At 39.8% G+C, this 22284-nt stretch overlaps 1 protein-coding gene across 4 annotated transcripts in view; it reads left to right on the top strand.

The window, feature by feature from the left end:
• The window catches only part of hth (Meis homeobox homothorax), a 162435-nt gene that overhangs the window by 32361 nt on the left and 107790 nt on the right, over positions 1-22284 (top strand). For 2 of the 4 annotated variants that reach the window (XM_090180556.1, XM_090180558.1), the window contains exons 4-7: positions 90-140; positions 537-587; positions 16905-17156; positions 17269-17343. In XM_090180556.1, coding sequence (XP_090036682.1) covers positions 90-140; positions 537-587; positions 16905-17156; positions 17269-17343 — 429 coding nt within the window. Of the gene's footprint in view, positions 1-89; positions 141-201; positions 253-536; positions 588-16904; positions 17157-17268; positions 17344-22284 lie in introns of all 4 variants that reach the window. The other 2 variants (XM_090180557.1, XM_090180560.1) reach the window with 2 other exon arrangements.

Below are 22284 nucleotides of genomic sequence, written 5' to 3'. Positions count from 1 at the left end.
TCTCCTAAGCGGTATAATTTGCTTCTGATCGTAGTAATTGTGATCGTCGTGAATTGGTGTGGTCCAACTGACAAAAACGACTGTTTCAGATCATGACTGAGAACCCACGGTACAATTCAGACGAGGAGTTAGATTCTCTCGTAAGTAGATTTCGGAACCGAATTTTTCTAAAATCTTTTCTTTTTGGTTTTGATTTTACAGATTAGGCAGGAAAAAGCGTATTTCACCCCCAACCCAGAATTAGACAGTCTCGTAAGTATTTGCGCCCACTTAGAACGATATAACTGTAGCCGCTCTCTGAAGCCAGCCAGGATTTCCTTCTTAGCCAGGCCTATACCCGCGGATCCCCCTTCGCTTTTGTCTTAACGTACACGCAGTTCGATTTATGAAACGTCTTTTAGAATGCAGTTTTAACTTTTCAACACGATAGGCTAGCGTAGCGCACGCTTTCGTTCTTTCTTTCTTACTTTTTAAAACTGAATGCGCTCGAAAATTACAAAAGAAAAAGCTGACGATTTAAATTTCTCATTTTTCAGATGGTGCAAGCGATTCAAGTGCTGAGATTTCACCTTTTGGAGCTGGAAAAAGTCAGTATTCCTTTATTTTTAAAAAATTATTTATCGTGTGTTTTTCGCGATAAAATAAGGTATCATGAAAGTCTGAATTAAATTTGGTTGATGATTATCTCTCGACTTTTGCCCTTTAAGTGTTTTTATTGCCAAGAGGGACATTTAAATATTGCGAAACGAGTTCGTGTTTTCCTTCTGTAACGTTCTCTGATCAAATTTCGTCAGAGGGGGCGTTTGCGTGACTCGTCATATCTGGAAATGCTCTATAGAAAAGCCCTTTGACATTTAAGAGTGTTAATCTCCAGGAAGTAACGCTTTACCACGCGATTTTTACAGTGTTGTGTTTTCCTATACTGCTAATAGTTAGTGAGTTTATTTTATTTAATTTGGTCGATACGTAACATTATCTAGTCAGTTGTTGGTCGGAACTGCAACAACATTTTACATTTTTAAGGGAGAGTTGACCATCAGATTTGTTAACGTCCTTATTTCCTTATAGAGTAGTTTCAGTTCGTAGCTTTGGCTATGGCTGCCATTTTGTGCGGGATTTTTTATCTATGGGAAAAAGCATAGGGGACGTCGTGTCACGTGATACTGAAATAACTGTATACACGCCGGTACGCTCAAAGATAAAATTGTGTTCAAGCAAATTTATTTTTCTTTTGGATCAAATAAATAATTACATAATCAGCTAGGCTAATACTCATGGGACCCCCTTAGGTCCAAGTCAGCTAATGACTTATAATGGCCCTAGTTCGGGTGACCGCGTAATAATGCGTAGGAGAATGGTGTTCCGAGGTGGTAAATACCATGTGGCAAATAGTGGTAAATACCGTAGGACGGCCAAAAATGTATCTAGTGGTTAATTTGGCAAAAAGTGGCAAATACATTTTTTACTATTATTAAGATTTCAACATTAAAGTTTTCGCATTTTGGGCTATAAAATACAAATATCTATACATAGTTGCCAGAATTTGGGCTAGTTTGGCGGTAAATATTTTTATGTTAGACCACAGATATTTCTTTTTTGGTTATATTTTCTCAGCTTTTCTAGAGCCCAAAATCGTCTGCTAGATGTCCTAGATTTTTTGTAGAAAGTTCCTCACTTTTAGAGACTTTCTCTACTTCCTTTTGTCTGACTGATAAAAATATAAATTGGTTAGATTCTGAATTCTGAAACGATTTTTTAAAAAAAACCTTAAACATGCAAGTTGCCTGTTCATATTTATTATTTTTAATTTGTAACAAACAACTATACAAAAGTGTATTATTGATTTAGATTTATTAATTAGATTTTCAACAGAATCTTTTCAAAAGGCGTATTTTCTTTATTAGCCACTATTTTCCACTATTGGCCAATTAGCCACTATTTTCCACTATTGGCCAATTAGCCACTATTTGCCAGTATTTGCCATTGACCAAAAAAAGGCAACTTTTTAGGAACACTGCTCGCGAGCCAACAGCTCTCTACACTCACTAGTGCACGAAATCTCAATTTTCTAAAATAAACTTTCTGACGTAACGTAATTGTCGGTCTCAACGAAAGCGAGGTAATTTAGCATCGTAGCCTTCGTCGTATAAATAGCGCGAGGACTGGTAACAAAAGTGTCCCAGTGTCTCCAGCAGATCCTCGCGTTGCGGACTTGGGCGCGGGTTTGTCGAGAGGGCGGCCGAAATCGTCGTTCTTATCGCGCTCGTATAGTGGCGACTCGATTATTATGCAGACGGCGTACTAAGCTCGGAATCGATCATGTTTTTCAAGGCAATGCGCCTATATACGCGAAGCGTGTATTTTCGCCCATTTTCCCCGAAGGTCTTTCGGCAGAATTTTTATATTCTTATGGTCGTCGTACTAACGGCTCTTCTTATATAGTTAGAACTCGGTTGGGACGAGCATTCTTCGCCGAATACTTCATTATTTTCATTTTCTTTTAAACCCTCACTATTCCCTCCAGCGCGTTGATAAGATAGCAGCGCGACTTCGATGACAGGCACACACCCAATTTTATTATACGATTTTAATACTATTCGTTAGATTCAAAATGGTTAGTCTTTGTAATTGTGTAGTTCGCAAGATGTTTAGTGGTTTAAATGAAAGATTTATTTATAATCAAGGATACCAGCGCGCGTGGTAGCATACCAGAGTGACTGGCAAAAATTGCATTCACTTGGGACTGGATCGAATCTGGTAGAGAAATAAGCGCATGGCCTAATTGACTTCGAAATGCTACGGCTAAAATGATGGTAATAGTTAGTGTAGGGGGTTGTTGGCTCACGTGGATTGCAGGGCTTGCCACTACCCTCCTACGCGTTGTAACCCGGCCACCCGAATTAATGGCTTCAAAAGTCGTTTGTGGTGCCTTGGGTATTAGCCTAGCTGATGATGATTATTACTATTATTATTATTATTATTGAACAAAAGTGGACGAGTCCAAATCCAGTGATTTCGTTAGTACGGTAACCCAAAGGTGATTTTTGTCTGCCACTCTGGTGTTGAAACACGCGCGGTGGTATTCTTGATTATTAAGTTATTTCTTGTATTAATCTCTGAAATATGCATTTTAATTTTATTATAGTGGTTACCTAGATTTATTCTTAAAGGTAATTACAACGCTTTAGTCCCATTCGACCGAAGGCGGTTTTTGAGGTGTCCCATTCGACCGAATTCCGCCGAAACGTGCGGTTTTTATGTGTCCCATTCGACCGAACGCTTTTATGTGTCCCATTCGACCGAACGCTGCTATTTAAATTGGCTTTTGCTATGTTTTCAATTTCCTTTGAAATCTCAAAATGAAGTAGCACACTCCCTACTAGATGCAGTAGCTATGAATTTAGCTATGCCATTTTATTATCTTTGTACTATGCATTTATTTGAAAATAAAATGGAATGAGCATGAATTATATTTTTATCTTCACCTAGTCCAGAAAAGTAACTGAACCAAAACTGAAATAGTAAACTTAACCAACTCTAACCTAACCTAACCTAACCTAACCTAACCTAACCTAAACATGGATATTCGATAGTACATACCTTATAAATAAAATACCAAATCACCCCGCCAATTGGGCTACATTTTAAAATTATTTCGGTCGAATGGGATTTCGGTCGAATGGGAATAAACAAATTACAACGATCTAACATTTTTTTAATACCTTCTCCGTTATTTCGTTAATGAATTACGTAAACGGTGTTCAAGCCCGTACCATTGACTGTACTAATCTATAGAGACGGTACCTTTATCAGTGTTGAGTACGCGTAATCTGTGTACAGGCCATCTGACAGTAGTTAGCCCCTCTCAAAGGTCTAACCTTTTTTTATACTTTCTCCGGTATTTTCGTTAATGAATCTCCATCCTGGGGCGCCCGGGGGAGGAGGGGGAAGTAACGTCTCTTAAATTTTAAATAATTTCGCGTATAGGCACTGAGAATTCGTAATTAAGTAAAAACCGACAAGCCCAAGAAAATAGGAACTCGTTGTTAATGGTCGAATCGTGGCGTCGGCATTGTTCGCTCGCAAAGGCCGAGAAAGCAGCCCGCTTATATAACTCCCCCTTTATTTCTGCCTAATAGTTTTGTCGGCTGCAACGGAATACGTGTCCTACACGCAGCGCCCCCCACCATCCGCGTGTGTTGTTGGCTTTCCCCCTTTTTATATACTCTCTATATGGAGAGAAGCACTACAGGCGGAGAAGGGTCCATCTTAATGGTTCTCTCTTCGTGCGGCCATTGATGAACTGGCCGCTCGAAGGAACCCGGCCAGTAATGATCCGGCGGACTCGGAGAGAGGAACGCCGGTTTTGATAGTCCCGTCGTGTGTGCGCGGCGTGGGTATCGGGTAGGCCCAGCGACAGCCGCTCTTATTACGTAAGAAAGGCGAACGCTTATAACGTATAGGGAGCTCGCGTCGAGGGAAAGAAATATTGATGCGGTTTTTATGTTAATTTCAAGGTGGAAAAAAGGTCCGCCACTCGTTAACGTAGATTCTTCCTATTTGGAGGAAGCGAGTGAGTCGCTTAATGCTTTTTTACCGCGTCTTATTCGTTATTCGTCCTCCGAAATTCCCAAACTTCTCCTTCGCCCGCTCCGGCGGTGACGGGGACGAAGCGCGCTGGAAGCCCACACTCGTGACGTTTGGCAATCGCGCGCTAGCTTTGGGCGGTCGTGTCTGGTCCAACCTCGTTTAAAAGGGAACCTACTTTCGGGGTATAATCCTTAATGGATTTTCGCAGCCTATTCGTTGGAACGGTTTTTGCTTAGCTAATTGGCGTGTTAAAAATCGCGCGAAAGCCATTACATCGCGAACGTTTTTTCAAGCGGCTCCTCGTTCTCGATCGCCTGTTTTCGCTAAATATTTACCCAAATTATCATGTAAATCGACGCCATCAAGTTCAGTCATGTACCAAATACTAATTATCTTCGACGATTTATTTACAAAGACTGTGGAAGCCCGTTGACTCGTGGACCAAGAATCTAAAGGGACTCGCGGTTCCCGATATTTGGACACGGTAGGCGTGGCCTAAATCGGAAGGCTTACCGAGGTACGCCAGCCGCTTTGAAGCGCCTCAATAATTCTGTTCAAATATCACTAGTCAGAGGTTAGGCGACAGTACTCGCGATAAAGTTAGGTTTGGTATAGTTAAGGACATTTTTTACACTTGACAAAGGAACTCGTAAGTTCCGAAACGTTGTGTCCCAACGTAGATGTATTATCCATCACGTTCGAAAATTTGTATGTATTTTAAACTTTATTTTATTAAATTTTAAATATTACAATCACCTCATGAGTCTTCCGTAATAAATAAATAAATAAATAAATATTTTATTTTAATTACATTTTAAAAGTTTAGTTAATTTCATTAAAAACCTCGGTTATATGCGGCTTACTGGTTAATTTTACTTGACACAATGGTTAATTACCATTACTTAATCTTTTAAAGAACCAATTACATAAATGAAAGGTTTAAAACTTATCCGACAACAACGGCGCCATTTTATCAAAATTGAACGTGAACGAAACTACGCCGGAAATCGACTTCAGCGACGCCAAGCTTGTCCACATTGAACTAAAATTACCCGTGATTTTCTTATTCCCAGTATTAACGCGAGCTTTTTGAAGACTGAACAGTGATTCTTGATCCATGGTTGACTCGCGTTCTCTTACTCGAAGTGGCGACTCAATCGACATCTTACGGCCTTCGTCTTGGCTATCCACTCGCCTTGGTTCCGCACTCTCCGGTAACTTCAGAGGATGGCGATTATGGTGGAATGTTTCGAGGATATCCGGTCGAAATTTACCAACTCTTGATGGTTTTTAAAACCATCAGCGTAATTACATTTTCCACCCCGAAGAATATTAATTATTGCATCTTCTACGGCAACTCCGGCGCAATTTCGTGGCTTAGAAAAACTATGTTCACGAAACGCCTGTTTCGCGCGGTTCCTTACGAAATCCCCGTAACTGCCTACAAAAATAATTTTTGATATTTTTTTGTACGTTACTAAGTTAAGAAAGAAGAAAAACAAATCAGGTTTAGTTCGTGTTTTGAATGATGTTAGACCACCTCGGCGTGGCTTTAATTTTATACGAAAATTTCCATATCCGAGGCTTATTTTTTCTTTCGACTCTACTTAAAGTTTGAATAAATAAAAATCTAAAATAGATTCCCATCCGCTTTGGTCACTACGAGCTTTTTCGCAGTGGGTCCACTTCGAGGTTTTTATACGAACCGAGCCGCGAATCCATATTTAAAATAATGACAGTTTATTTCCAAATTCTCCACGCTGGCTTCGTCAGCGTACGTGATTTTGTTCCCCTACCGGTACCTTACTCCGATGTATAAATCAGAATTTTCGGGGCTCCCCGACCATTAGCTATCTTTTAATCGTAGCATCATCGTGCACGTACTACATTTACTCTCGGCTTTCATTTCCTCCCTTTTTATCAAGCGGAGCGCATTCCTACCGCTAGGGGTTAATCGCCCAGCCACGATTTTTAATAGCAGACTACTATAGTCCCGTATCAAAATAGGTTCCTCCTTTATATATCTAAAGCCTTTTTCGGAAGACAGGCTCACTTGACATTTCGGTTAAGTCTATTGGGAGGGGTTAAGTCTAAACCCTACACTTTATACAGCTTCGCGCTTTAGCTATACTCTCCCTGCTAAATAGATCTACAGGGTAATAAACAACCCAATTATACGAAAAGTATAGACCTTTTTAATACCCCGTACTATGGGGGCTGCCATTAAGAGTACCCTTTTTCTCGACAGCGCTATTTATTCGCCATGCTGGTCTATATACCTCGTGATAAAACGACGGATAAAAATAGCACTATAATTAAACCTCCTTTTCGCTATTTATGATACACCCTGTATATCCCTCTCTTTATTTACGCTACAAAATCACGCTTTTCCACCGTCAATTAACCCTATTTATACCTGGAAATCGAATTAAGGGGAAAAAAAACGAGATTTGTATAGACTTTTTCTAGTTCTTTTTTTTTGTCGGCCAAATTTCCATCTCATCCCGATTACGCGTATTTCATTCGAGGCTTCGTAATAATGTTTTGGGTGGGCACGAATTTTCCATTATTGCAGAAAGTTGAGCGAGTAAATTGGCGTTTAATGATATTGAATTCTCTCGAAAATTGCCCCGAAATCTTCGCTCACGAGACTCGGGAGTTTCCGAGGCTGTATATACGCTTTATTTTGCTCGCTACGAAACGAACCTTTAACAGTAACTTAACCTTTCGCTTCTAAATATTCACGTTTTTACTCGTAATAAATATCACGGAACAAAATGGCGTGTTCGAATTCACTTATTACGCTCTGTTAATGGATATATTATTTTTAATTAATATTTACCCTCTGTCGCATAGTGATGTTCTAAGGAATATCCGCGGGGCCACCTGATAACTAAAAACCACCTGTACGCGCGTGGAAAAGGGGGTAGAATGCCCTTTTAATTGCGAAATGGGAGAAATGCCGAAGCCAGTTCGCACTTACTTTTTTTGAGGATGAGGTTGCCTCCCTCGTTGCCAATTTGGCGCGATTTAAAAGCGTGAATTTCAATATAACCAGATGAACTATTTGGTTAAAAAGACTATAAAATACAGGGTGTTTCAAAAGGTTGTGCAAAAAATATAAGGAGTAGTAGGGGGTGAGTTGAGAAGTATGCCTGTTTTTTTTCCATTTTCCTACGATGAGTTAAAAGAGCGCCAGAGAGCTTCAAAGTGTGGCCTACTAGCCCCTGGAAGTAGGCTGCAACCAGCGGTAAACCAAGCAGCGGGGAAATGCGAACATTAAGGTTTGGATTCGTGTGATAGGTAAAAAAGGACTTTGTAAACAAATCGAGGTAACGAGCGTAAAAAAGTAAACTTAAAAAGTATTTAAAGTCCCAGCTGCTTGGTTTGGCGCTTGTTGCAGCCTACTCCCAGGGGCTAGTCGGACACACGTTGAAGCTCTCTGGCGCTCTTTTAACTCATCGTAGGAAAATGGGGAAAAATCAGGCATACTTCTCAACTCACTCCCTACTACTCTTTCAAATTTTTGCATAACCTTTTGAAACACCCTGTATATATTTATTAGCTAAACCTCATAGTAAGAACCTTGAATACAGCACGTCTCAGTCCTTGGCAGTAAGGTGCGCTGCTTAGGTATAATTATAGTGCCCCCAGAGGTCCGATAATATCCTATATTTTCAAAAATGTCCTATAACATCCTATATTTTTACCCACATTTACCCATTTTAGTAATTGTTGGCGATTTTCGAAATTTACATAACCTTTTTAAATTAAATAAATTTGTACTGATTATTTGTGAACTACGTTTTCGGTTGCATTAAATTTTTTTTATTTTAAGTGAGATTTCTGGCCAATTCGCGAGGCCCAACCGACTCGCGTACGCTCTATTGTGATATTTGAATTTCGTACCAATCGACTTAGGCTCCATCTAACTCTAAAACAATTCGTTCGCGTGTCGCGACCTCATTTCCAAAACCAGGTAACTCGAAAAATTCATTTTGTTCGGTTAAATTAATTTGAATTAACTCGTTTGCGTCTCGCTACCTTATTTTCAAAACCTGGTAACTCGAAAAATTCGATTTGTCCAAAAATAATTTCATTTAAAATGATCGCGTTTCGCTAATTTATTTCCAAAACCAAGTAAATTGAAAAGTTCGGTTTGTCTAAAAATTAATTTAAATTAACGTGTTCGCGTCTCGCTACATTATTTCCAAAACCTGGTAACTCGAAAAATTCGGTTTGTCCAAAAATAATTTCATTTAAAATGATCGCGTTTCGCTAATTTATTTCCAAAACCAAGTAAATCGAAAAGTTCGGTTTGTCTAAAAATTAATTTAAATTAAAGTGTTCACGTTTCGCTACCTTATTTCCAAAACTAGGCAACTCGAAAAAATCCCTCTTAGGTTTGTTAAGTTAAAGTTGTTCAAATTTAAATTTTATGTTTGAAATATAGTAAATACATCGGTGGGACTGTGTGTACTTCAATGTCCGTGAAATCTTGTTACCTCGGGTCTAACCTGTCTGTTGATAACGTTGTGTCAAAAATATTATTTCATTTGATTCAGAAACAGCACCCATCCAAAATTCAAAACTTACCTCTGCAAACCATCGATAATTTATAAAATCCAATTTGCATGAACTTTAATTTAATTTCTAGAAATTGAGACAAAAAAACAATTTATAGCACAACCATTTAAATTAGTGAAACACGTGTAATGCCCATTCATTTTCTTAATTCTGGGCATTTAGCTTATTTTTAACAGGCTAAAAAAGCAAATTACATCCCATATTTGTTATATATAATGCAACAGTTTTCACTTTGCAACGCTTTATTTTTTTTTGGGTTTTACTCTTCAAAGTTCAAACGATGTTGTTACCTAGGCAACGGCGTTCAGATACGAGAGAACCTAGTGGACAGTTGTCGAAATAGAATGTTAGAAATTTATTTATCGTGAAATGGCCTTTGAAATAACGTAAGCAATGATTCATCAGCTCTCGTACTGTTTTAAGAAACTCGTTTTTAATATTTCTGGTCATATGTTTTACTAACATAACACTGTTTATATGGTTTGTTTATTCACTATCCTTATGAGGTCACAAAATCCATAATCTAGCCTACCTTTAAAAAAAATTGTAGGTCTGAAACGAGGGGCTGATCACTCCGCGTAATCGGTGTACAGAGCCGTACCTTTGACTGTACTAATGGGACCACGCGTAATCTTTGAAGTCACTGCCTTTGGCAGTGCTAATCTAAGTGTAATCCGGTGTACAGACTTTCTAAGAGTGGTTAGCCCCTCGGTCTGAAACTTCTCCGGCCTTTGTTTGAGATCAAATATTATCATTTGGAACAGTGGACTGCTACGTTAATATCATCCAAAGCCAAACATTAGGCAAGATGCGGGAAACCAACATAATTAGTATTAACCAAAATAAAAATAAATAATTAAGTTTTGCATACCTCTTTTGATCATGTCCTACTTCCTTCGTGTGTTTTGTGTTAGGTAAATAGGGTACCGTCGATATTTCGTCAAAGGGCAGACAATACTTTTTTTTTGAGTATGGTAATTTTTTTTCTAATGTGTGGTCATTTTAAAAAAGTGAGTTCGGTAATTGTCTTTAAATTTTCAAACCTGATAACGTCTGTTAATTTCGCATTTTTTTATTCGGTCATTTTATTTTTAAATGTTCGAATTTTACATTTAAAAAAATTGTTGTCTAATTGTGTTGAATAGAGACACACCGTTACGAGTGTATTTAAAGACCCGCAAATAAAAAGACACGGAACGCGTAATTAAGCTTACGTAAAACGTATTTTGTACTCCGCTGTTTTAAAGCGAAACTCCTTAAAGGGGAAGACTACAGTGGCCATTGTCTACTTTCGCGCTATTTCAAGCTGAACTCTTTTAATTTTGTATTTTAACTTGTAAAATTAATATTTAAGTGTAGAACAACCTCTTGTTTAGTGCTTAAAATAATTTTGACAATTTTAAATTTAAAAATAATTAAGTTATTACGTTTTAATTCGGACCCCCGGAGCTAAACAAGTTGGGCAAGCGCACAAACTTCCCTTTAGTTAGGACCTTATATCTCGTGAACTATTAATATTAGAATTATCAAAATTATTTTAAGCACTAGAGGAAGGTTCAGTCTAATAAGAAAAATATAATTTAATTATGTAAATGTTAAAACAGAAACGTTCAGCTTGAACGAAAAAGAGGCTTTTACTGTATTCTTCCCCCTTAATGAAGTGTTAATCGTCTCCAAAAACAAAACCGATGGGAAGGTGTCCGTCGTTGTAGATCACACTTTGACGAGACACGAACGAGGTGTGGGAAAGACAGTTATTCGCCAGCGGACTCGGATCTATTAGCGGCTAAGTTATTCTTAATGACGCTGTTTCTATTATTGAAATAGTACATTTCGCTCAGCCCCGAAGGCTACAGCGCGGAGAGTGAGAAGGGAACATTAGCAAAATGAAATTACGATCTCTCGGCCATTTAATTTCTCACGAATTCGTATTAGGTAATTTGGATTTAAAGTGATATTTTGATTTAATTGGGAAGGCTTTTCTTTTTCTCTTTTCCCTCAAATGATTATATCGTGTTAAAAATTGCCGACGTGATTGCCATATTAAAATCCTAATTATCTCTCTGTTCTGGCCGCTGTTATATTTCTTTCGTGGAAGTTTGCAAAATGATTTGGTTATATTACCGTTGTGGGTCGCTGGTGGCTAATTGAATGGCTATTAACATTTTTACCAAAGTGACTATCGCCGCGGCATCTTATCACAATTTATTGCCCTCTTAACCCTTAATTCATATTTCGTAATTATTGAAATTTTGAAACGAAATTAACAAAAAAATCTACCGCAATAACCCATTCGTGTTAACGATACTGTTGACCGATTTCTCTTTAGTGTCATGGCGGCTCGGATGACGTGACCACGTTAGTGTTATAGATCTGCACGATGACGAACTATAACTAGATTTATACGTCAATAAAAAATCATCGATGAGATAACCTAAAAATATTAATTTTGTCGACTTTTATCTTGATAGTTTAAATGGTTTCTTATTAATTTCATAAGTGTGTGTGTGTGTGTGGTCTGATGAGGTGAAATTTGGAATTTAGTTAGTCTCGCACATTTGAAACAAAATTAGTTGTTCTTTGGGCGTAAATAATTAAAATTTTCAAAAATGAGGCTATTCGTATGCGATAAAGCGTTTTTATTCTCGTTTCTAATCCCGCATCGCTTCACCCTTGTAATATCCGATTAAACTGGCGGTTGGCGTTTATGGGGGAATATATAACGTGACCGGAAGTAGTTATCTATGCACGTCGGGACAATTTGGGGGAACCGGAGGGGGGGGGGGGACCTCTTCGTGTTGACGTCACTCCGACACGAACATATCTTCCCATTCTCTTTTTACTACAGTGTACCTTTTGAAAATAAATAACGTTTTCCATAGTATTTTGGTAAAAATAATAATCCTTGGCGAAATCGAAAAGCTAAGAAAATCCAGGTTTTTAGGGTTACGTATCTCCTGGAAATATAAAATCTTTTATTTTTTCGCGCTGGGAAAAAATTTCCTGACGGGAATTTGACAGGCGAAATTGTTGTCTGCACACTCCAGCGAGCGTGCATCTTATATAAAATCGTACGAGTATAAGTATATAGGCACAATGGCGTCTTCTCATCGGACGAGAAGAAGTAAAAAAGATTTGGAAAATAGCCGGGATAAATGCGCGCCTAGATAGAATGACAGGCCGGCAATTTGGAAAGGCATCCACTTTCCCGGTATCAGTCAGGATCTCGGAATATTGGGAATAAATAATAAGGGACTAATGCTAGGCCTTCTTCGTCTCCGAGTTGACTATACGCGGATTATTGGTTTGGAAAATTAGACACTTTATCCGAAACTCGAACGAGAGTCTGGCGACGTTGTCACGCGTCCTCGTATTCTAGGCGCGTTGTACCCTTTCCCCGCCTTTGACCGTACTGTCTGGGGAAAGTGGTGTCGCCGCGACTGTAAGGTATATGGATAGGCAGACAACCCCCTCTTCATCTCGTCACTGTGTGACTAGTATATATTATCGTATAGTGGGCGGAAAAATCCAGAAAAAACCTTATTCACGGGGTGTAATTTTATTGGAAAGGAATTCGATTTTACGGCCGTCTCTCTCGCTCGTCTTGCGTATTGTTATCGGATATAAATGACCTTGTATGCTTTTTTTGTTCGACTTCGCATCTTTTATTTTATTTGGTTTGAATGATTTGGATTCGATTGAGTTTACATTTTTTCCGTTCTTTTTTGGTATTTGAAATCGATAGATCTTAGTAAAGCTAGTCGCTAACTCCTTTATGTTTATTTGAAATTATTTAATACAATGTGAGGTATGAGACCTGGCTCCCACACGTCCTATAATACCTACACTGAAATGGTCTTATAAATCCTATAATTCTGAAATGGTCTTATAAATCCTATAATTCTGAAATGGTCTTATAAATCCTATAATTCTGAAATGGTCTTATAAATCCTATAATTCTGAAATGGTCCCAAAAGTCCTATAATTCTGATATGGTCTTATAAATCCTATAATTCTGATATGGTCTTATAAATCCTATAATTCTGAAATGGTCTTATAAATCCTATAATTCTGAAATGGTCTTATAAATCCTATAATTCTGAAATGGTCTTATAAATCCTATAATTCTGAAATGGTCCTATAAATCCTATAATTCTGTAAGATTTACACAGCAACAATAAATATATTTAATTCGTATTCTTCTCGTAAAGGAATGACCCTCTCAAAAATTGAAGGGGCAGATTGGAAAGATTTTGAAATTTATTTTCTGATATTTCTTACGTTGTTATGAGTATTTTATAAAACTTTCAATTTTTAACCCTATAAAACTCTTTTAATTGGTAATTTAGTCCTATAATTTCGAAATTTTATCTTATAATTTCTGTTCATTTTTTAGCTCTATTTTCTGAGACCACTGTATGAGATCTAAGATTTTTTAACCCTTATGGGACGAATAATATTTGAAATTGAGAGATCTTAGTAAAATTATCCGCTACTAAATTAGACGAGTTTATTTGAATTAAACGAATTCAAAGTTCGCTACGAGAGCGAGTTTATAGTTTTTTCGCCCTCATCGCGCTGATATTTGAAATTGAGTAAAATTAGTCCCTTCACTTTTCGGGCATTATTTGAAATAAACTAATTCAAAGTTCATTACCAACTTAAAAGCGCGGCTAATCGGTCAATGTCAAACGCAAAAAGCAAATTTCGCGTGATTTGAACAAACTCGAAAATTGTGGTTGAAATTAAAGCGTCTATTTTCCGAGGGTGTTTCGACGGCGGCACGGGACCTGTCCAAACTAATCTTGACGGCTCCATTAAAATCCAACGGGTTCCAAGAGCGTAAACCGACGCCGTATTCACTCAACATTTGTTTATCGCTAATTCGCGTGTTCGCTGCCAGAAGAAAAAGCTTCATTAGTTATAGGCCTAAACTTTTAATTCCGACTATATTTGTCCTTCATTATATCGTCTCCAACGCAAAGGCGTGGATATGACCGAGTGTCTTCCCGTTTATCTCAAATATTAGCTAATTTTCGCGATACAAAAATGGGTTCATCGTCCCGTGTACTGGAAAAAAAGCCTAAATTGAAGCCAATCTCGAAATTTGGCCGTTATCCTCGGCTACCGTAATGCCCCCCATAAATCGCCGAGACAAAACAGTCTCGAGAGAGAGATTTTTGCATTACGCCTACCGCGCAGTAGGGCCAGACGGAAAGCCGACGCGTGATTTATATACTTCTTGATGAGATAATTTAAAAGCAATCTTAATTCCGCTAAAAATTGCGCGAAAGAGGGTAAATAAATCATCGTTTCGTTTTTGGCGCCTTTTTAAGTTGACCCGGGGGTTTACGAGATAGCGTCGTAGATTGTACCTAACCGGGTGCCTTCCCTCGAAGTATCAACTCCGTTGTCGCGATCCGATCTAGTCTTTCGTCTTATATTCGCTCGTTTAATGGTATTCACCCTCATCCATTCCCGTCGCTACGTCACCAAAAACGAGCCCAGCGCCGCCGACGGCTCTTTTGTGTTTTTCCTTCGGATTATCGTCTCATTGCGTCCAATTGATAATAATAAGATTGAATCATATACGAGCGAAATCCTGGCTTCTGCCCAAGGCATTTTCCCCCCAAATTATACCCATTCGGAGCGAACCAGTAAGCCCCGGACGGTACGTGACGATGCGCCTTATATACCCCCAATTCACGCGTTTTACCAAATAGATTATTTCCACTCGGACACTCTCATTTCTCCCTTTGTCGGTTCTAATAAATCCCTTTTTATCTCTTTCACATTTTTTTTAAACTAAAACAATAAGCTTTATAATATTTAATATAAAAAAAAATAATTTACTTAAAAATATTTTAAAATCTATGACACACTTCCAAAAGAAAATGAACCGTTCAAGTTATCAGACTGCTATACTCCCCATGTTGGAGGCGTTTTCCTTATGAAGTTACATTTTGACCTCGAATTTGAAATTTTGCGCGCTCCTAGACCGAAAAAAAACGTTTTTGTTTTTATGTAACCATTTTTCATACATAGAAATAGCTATACCCACAATTCCCAAGTGCAATTTATCACGTCAAAAGACGGGGTTGGAAATTAGCTTTTATTTGACTCGATTTTCTCATCATTTTCATTAGGAAAATGCCCTCCGATTCTGTGCGCTATTTCGATAACTTCGGTTCATTTATTTCTGACACTTCCGAATCCCAGTTAATTTCATTCGTGGATTCCAATAAAGGTAGAGGCGCGGTATTTGAAGTAGTAGACCAAATATGTCTAGCGAAAATTAGGAAAATTTCCAAAATCATTAATTTTCCCTTTTTCCCTCTCTTCCAAAATAAAATAAAATAAAGTTGCGTAGTTTATTATCTTAATCGCGTTACATTCTAAAGCTACTTCAAGGAAATTATTTAAAATGCCTCGCGTAGACGATACAGTGACGAATGTCCGAAGTTTTGTGAATCGCCATAGTATTCGGTTATAAAAATCCATGTTGAAATTCCTCCGTTTAAGATTATAAACCCAGCGTCTTTTTTTTCCTGCAAGATAATCTGGAAGCCGAGGCGGCAGCGAGGGGGGTCATGCGCCCGAAGGAAAAGAAAGAAATAAGGGGGGGGGGGGCACCATTCGTGTCGGTCCGGGCAGAGAAGGTGCAATTATTATTTGCTGCAAATGATAGTGATTGTCACTTCTAGTGGGACGGCTAAAGCGCTTAGAGATCTTGTTCGTTGCAAAGAGGCTTTTTCTTTTAATTCTTTTTCCTCGCGGCATCCGAACCCGGCCGTGGTAGCGGGGAGGAGAGGCACTCAAGGGGCTCCGCGAAATACGCTACGCCTATATTCTCTTCGCAACACCGATTTTGTCTGGCATCGTTGTCACGTTTTCACCCAGAATTACCTGATGGGGAATCTATACGGGGCTGTCGAGCGTTTCTTCGCTGCGCGGTTAGGTTGATAGCTGGAACTCTGGAGGTGGTTTTTTCTCGGCCCGCTAAGGTCGTTAATATCAGTCAGATTTTTTCCTCCAAACCGTGGACTCGCGACGAATGCCAGACAATAAGATTGATGATCCTCCAAGTTGATTGAAAAAATACCGGCCTTTAGGTTTTTTCTTTTTGACTGGGGCCCCCTATAGGGGTACCAAAATCCTCAACTACTCGTTACCCCTTAAAATTTGACGCATAAATTACCTTTGCTTTCTGCGATAGAATTTCATCATTTTTTTTTAACTTTGGTTTTTTTGTTATTATTAAAGAAATGTAGGGCGACTTAGACACGAGCTCGTTGAATTAAAGACTGGGTTAGTTATAATAAATAACCCCGCGTACATCGAAGAATTTCTATTGCGGCTCGATTGTATGGTTTGTGATTGTATGGAATTAGCCGCGTAGATAAATTCGTGTTATTTGCCTTTTAAACTTAATAATGTATGAACTCGTACGTAGAGGGGTAACGCACGCGACTCGCTCGTTAGTGAAGAAAGGAATTTCGAATCTTATAGGACCCGTATTGATGACGTATTTCCATTAATTTTGGGGAAGGTGGCTTTTGTTAGATAAATAAGACTTTTTCACACGGTGTATCGGGGGAATCGTTTTAACGCTTAAATATAGCGGGGGAGGGGGGGGAGCGTTTTGACGAATGCGTTTTGAAATTTATCCGATGTCAAGATGATTCAGTGACTGACAAAAACGTCTCTTTTCGTTCGCTCTTGTACAGGTTCACGAGCTGTGCGACAACTTCTGTCAGCGGTACATCAGCTGTCTGAAGGGCAAGATGCCCATCGACTTGGTGATCGACGAGCGGGACTCGAAGCCCGGCGACCTGGGCGACAACAATAACAATAACAACAGCAACGGGACGGGAGGCAGCGGAGGCGCCCACAGCCACGGAGGCGGCGGCGGCGGCCGAGGCAGCTCGGACACTTCCGGCCACAACACGGACACCTCTTCCACCCCCGACCAAGTCATGGTAAGCCCCCGACCGTTTCATTCCATCCGCACCGTCACCCACTTTCTTCTCTTCTATTTATTTCGATTCTCGTTTTATTTCGGCTTGGTTATGGAACGTCTTTTACGCACAGGGAGTTTCTGAAAGATGTAACCAAGGCCTATTGGAAAATTACGCTATCCCTTTAGCACGATTCGGGTCCGGCACGGTAAGTGTGACCAGTACTTGCCAAATCTACCCACCACCAATATATATACTTTTAGAAACTCCCTGTGTTTTATTTTTTTTCTCTCGTATGTATCCGCATTTTGATTTCCCACTTTGTGCGTTTTCCTCCTGGTGATTGTCAGTGTTCGTTTGATATCCCTCTTGAATTTAACCCCCTTTAAATTAGACCTACTCTTATATATTTGTTTTTTTTTTCTTCCTATATACTGTATTGCGTATGACCAGAAGTAAATGAACCGAAGTCATCAGACTGCTATATTCCCCATATTGGAGGCGTTTTCCTTATGAAGTTACATTTTGACCTCTAATTTGAAATTTTGCGCGCTCCCAGGCCAAAACAAAAGTTTTTGTTTTTATGTAACGATTTTTCATGCATAGAAATAGCTATACCCACAATTCCCAAGTGCAATTTATTGCGTAAAAATACGGGGATGGAAATTAGCTTTTATTTGACTCAATTTTCTCATCATTTTCATAAGGAAAACGCCCTCCGATTCTGAGCGCTATTTCGATAACTTCGGTTCATTTACTTCTGGTATGACCTATAATATTTCGCGAACTGAGGCTTATTATTTCTCGATCGTCGCGGCACTTGGCCAGTGGGAGATGTGAAGTGTTTTCGCGGTAGATCTTTCTTTACAAGGAACTGTTGTCGGTGGGTAATAAAAGGAAGCGCAGGGTACGTACGGAGCTGGCAATAATTGAGTGGAATTCCCGGGCTATCTGCGCACTTTATTAGGACCTAGTTTTTTATACGCGCGAAAGAAGCTCTCGATGTGTTTTGAAGAGATAAGCTCTCGAATTCTCCTTTTTATCAAAGCCCGTCTTGTCGGACCCTTCAACGCGAGTTACAAAGCTATAAAAATTCATATATCAACCGGGGTTCCTTTCCCATTACCCTCGCCGTATATACTGTTGATCTATTAAGATATTTTTACGATCACCTTGAGGCCTCGTTATAGTTAAGTAGAAGACTGAGATGGTGCCGGCACTGGAGGAACCATTTCAGCCCCTCCCCCCTCGCGTGACACTCGGGCCTGAGGGGCTAGTCACTTTGAAAAACATTTAGAATAGTTTTCCGATTTCATAATATTTCTAATATTTAAATTGCATTTTTAAATTGGTTCAGATTTTACGAGATTATCAATATTTGTCAGTATATTTTCGTATTTCCCGCGAATTTTAACATTTTTCGAATTTCCCCTATCTTGTAGATTTCTAGCTTTTACAGAAATAATTGTTTTTACTGTCCGATACTTGTACGCGGGATTTGTGAAGTAGCTAGCCCCTCGTGGGAGCCTTTTTCGAACCTTCAACTCCCTGTTATCCGCGTGCGCAGGTTTTGTCCGGGTCGGCGCGATGTCACACTCTCGCTTTTTGGAACTCTTGACTTTTTAGGGGACTAATATTTCAAGTGTGTTTGCGTCCCGATAGAAAGTTGTTATCGAAACTGCAAGTTTTGTTTTGAGCGTCCGGAAACGGCCCCGCGTTGAGAGGCGCACTCGGCAATTGCGATGAACCTTCCAAAAACTTTCTTTTAGTTTTTGGAAGAGAAATTGTAAGAAAAATAAAAGCGAAAATTTATCCCTTTGTCCCCCTTCCCCCCCTCTCTCGTTAAACGTTGAAATATCAGCAGCTGTCAGAATTCTAGCGGCTTGAATGTCACGCGTATCGAATGAGATTTCTCACCTTCGATCCGGCCATCTGGCCCTTCTCGGTCCCCTTTCACCCGCCATCTTTTTGCCTAGAAATCAAGATTCTTATAATAAGAAATCGACTTCTTAGCGGTTGGATAAACAATCCGAACGTAACTAAGTGTTGAGTCACTCCCCCCCCCCTCCCGCCATTTTAGTGACGTAGGCGCAATCGACTCGAAAGCTTCGGCGTACTACTATCCTGACACACGTGCCTCATTTGATAAAGTTCGATAACTCGTTTTTTCTATCCAATGGATTCTCGCGGCTGGTAGAAATGGACTTGTTGCCAAGTCGAAGGATGCCTCGTACTCGATCGACGGAATGACTTAGAAATGGAAAGAGCTAGTAGATGACTTGGAGTGAGTCACCGCGTATCGCCACCTTTCTCTCGATATACGATATTATTCGGGCGAAAACGTTATCGATTGATCGGATCGTGTTTCCCTCGTTTTCTGGCCGCGCTACGGCGTGCGTGTTTCCGTCATAAAGTCAACTCGAAGGTTAAAGCGAAACCCTTTTCACCGGGCACTCGCCTTATTCTTGTTTTATATTAAAAATATTTACTATATACGAATCGTATCGATTAATCTATTGGTAGAACACGCGCGCCTTTATAAATTTTAAATGTCAAACTGTGTAGCTAAATCTTGTACCTCTATAGTGGCTTATCTTGGATGAAGTAACGCCATTTTAGTTTTATAGAAATTAGTTTTTCTTGGTAGAAAATCAACGGACCTTCGATGGTCGGTTAAGGGTTCACGAGAGTTCACGGTTGAAGTAGGAGTTCGACATCCAAATCGCCCTAGTCGATCTCAGTTGGAACTGGGTAATAGTTAGTGTAGGGAGCTGTTGGCTCGATCTCGTGGCATGCAGGGCTTGCCACCACCCTCCTACGCATTGTAACCCGGCCACCTGAATTAAGGGCTTCAAAAGTCGCATGATGACTTAGGCCTAAGGTGGTGCCTTGGGTATTAGCCTAGCTGATTATTATTATTATTATTATTAAGTCACTTCAATAAGTGGTATATTTCCGATTCCTGGATCGATAGTAGCGTACCGGTAGCCAGTATTGGCCGATCTAATAATATCGACGAGCAAATAAGAGCCGTTGCTTTTCCGTCCCCGCTGTTGCTCGTTTGGACAATAATCGGACCGGTGGTACACTGACTCTCCGTCGTTAACCCAAGGCCGGATACACCTAGCCCAAGTTATACATCGGATAGTTTCCTCTCTCTGCCTTGTCGGACACGAGGTTTACACCAAACCAGAACTCGAACTAAGATACGGAGATTTTACCCCGGCACCCACTCTCGACCCCGAGTACCAGCTAAGAGCGGATGGCGAGTGGTGGACGGTGTTGTCGATGGTGCTTTAGCGGATGGCTTTGACCTCTCCAAATCTTCCGGCCGCTCTCTTTCCCGGCGGTTCGCAGCTGTTGCCATCGTACAACAACCAGCGGCAGCTGAATCCGACTTTTTACGCGCTCTCCTCCCGGAATATATCTCGTAGACCTTGGAGGAAGCGCCATCTATCCGCGCGCCCATCACGCGCTGACCTTTCCTACTCCTCCCCTCTCTTCTTTTCGTTGGCCCCGAATCTCTAATCTATAAATTTATGGATCCTAAATTGGGACCCCAGACTCTCTACATCGAAGATTTATTTTTAATGGGTTTAATGGTTTTTATCGGATTCGCCTCGTAAGTGGCCAAAGGGTTTTTCCCCTTTACAAATGACAGAGAGATAAAGCCTCGAAACAGATATAAACATTTCTTTTTCTTCTCTTTCGCGAACTTGACTTCCGGAACGGGGTAGTTAAATTATTTCTATCTTACAAAATATCTTTACATTAATTTAACGTTCTTACGATATTGATTTGTTTTTGCTCGTAATACGACGTATTTCAATGTACAATCATTTTAATATTCTAACGAAACTTGTACACGCAATAACATCCTACGTAAATTTAGCAATGTATAGGAAATACAGCCACTTTTAAACTTATGATCGACTATTTATAACTTAATTATGGGTTTTTTTTTGTTAAAGGGTTTCGCAATTGCTTAGTGTATTGAGCGAGTAACAATTTCCCGGCTTGGTATTGAGCCGTATCCAGAGACCTTGTATTTCGCTTCTATAAATTAGAAGGAAAATTGTTCGCGAAAAAGATTCTTCGTGTAATTTTTTTTCTCTATCCAGCGTTGAGGAATTGAATGGTCGGTTTTGGCGAGAACCTTGACGGATAAAGAATAGGTGGAAGAGCGTTCAGTTTTTTTTTGAGTTCTTGGCATTTGTGATGGGCTCTTTTTATATTTGTCCATGGAATCGTTTCTTCGACTGTTGTATCTTTTGATTCCTTTCTTTCTTATATTCTTTAACTCGGCTCTCTTTTTCGCTGGCGAGTGGAGCGGCTATGTAATTATACGGTCCGGTTCCACTGGGCTTCCATCTCCGATTATAGGGTCCGAAATCCTCCGCTGGTTTTAATTTGAGGGCCTGTCTCCTAACTAAAAGCCTCCAGAAACGCGGATAGAAAAACACAACCGCAGCGAGAAACTTTTCCAAAGGGGAGTTGTTTAACTTCTCTCTCAAACTTTGCGGGAAAAAATGTTTCTTAGCGGGCTAGCGTAACGACTATTCGAACTGGTATGACGTGTCAAAAGCCCGTCCAATTTTTCCCTCTAGAACGAGCGTTGTTCCCAAAGTATACCTTTTTTTTGGCCTGTAATTTATATCTCGTAGACCCTAATTTTGAAGCTGGGCTTGCAATCTAATTATTACTCGTAAATTTGTCGATATTACCGTCTTTGAACTGGAACTTTGAATGGTATTTTTAAACGCTCCTTTCTCGTAGTTGCGTTAGGAATTGTAATTAACGTTCTTGGATCACGGAAATGGCCGAGTTTAGGACGGTGTTGCCAGGGCGACGGGGAACACCCGCCCAATTTAAGTAGAAACCCGCGCTTCTACGATTGACGGTTATTTCGTTAATATTTATAATCGGACTGTTTTGTTCGAGATTCCGGCGGTAGAAAAGTGGCGCGTTTTAGGGAAGAGGATGACTCTTATCTGGCGCGGATAATAGAGTAGAGCGCCGGGCTGGAACTAGAGTTCATACATAATGGATTATACGGTGTATAGCGTATGCCCCCTCAAAAAGACGATAGCGTCGAGATCCACGCGCTTGGTATAAACCGGGCGTCCTTTTCCGTGTCTCTGGCGATCCT

This window comes from Leiobunum rupestre, chromosome 7 (genome assembly GCF_980474605.1).
Source record: "Leiobunum rupestre chromosome 7, qqLeiRupe1.1.hap1, whole genome shotgun sequence".
Lineage (NCBI taxonomy): Eukaryota > Metazoa > Arthropoda > Arachnida > Opiliones > Sclerosomatidae > Leiobunum > Leiobunum rupestre.
This window is presented reverse-complemented; position numbering and strand designations above follow the sequence as displayed.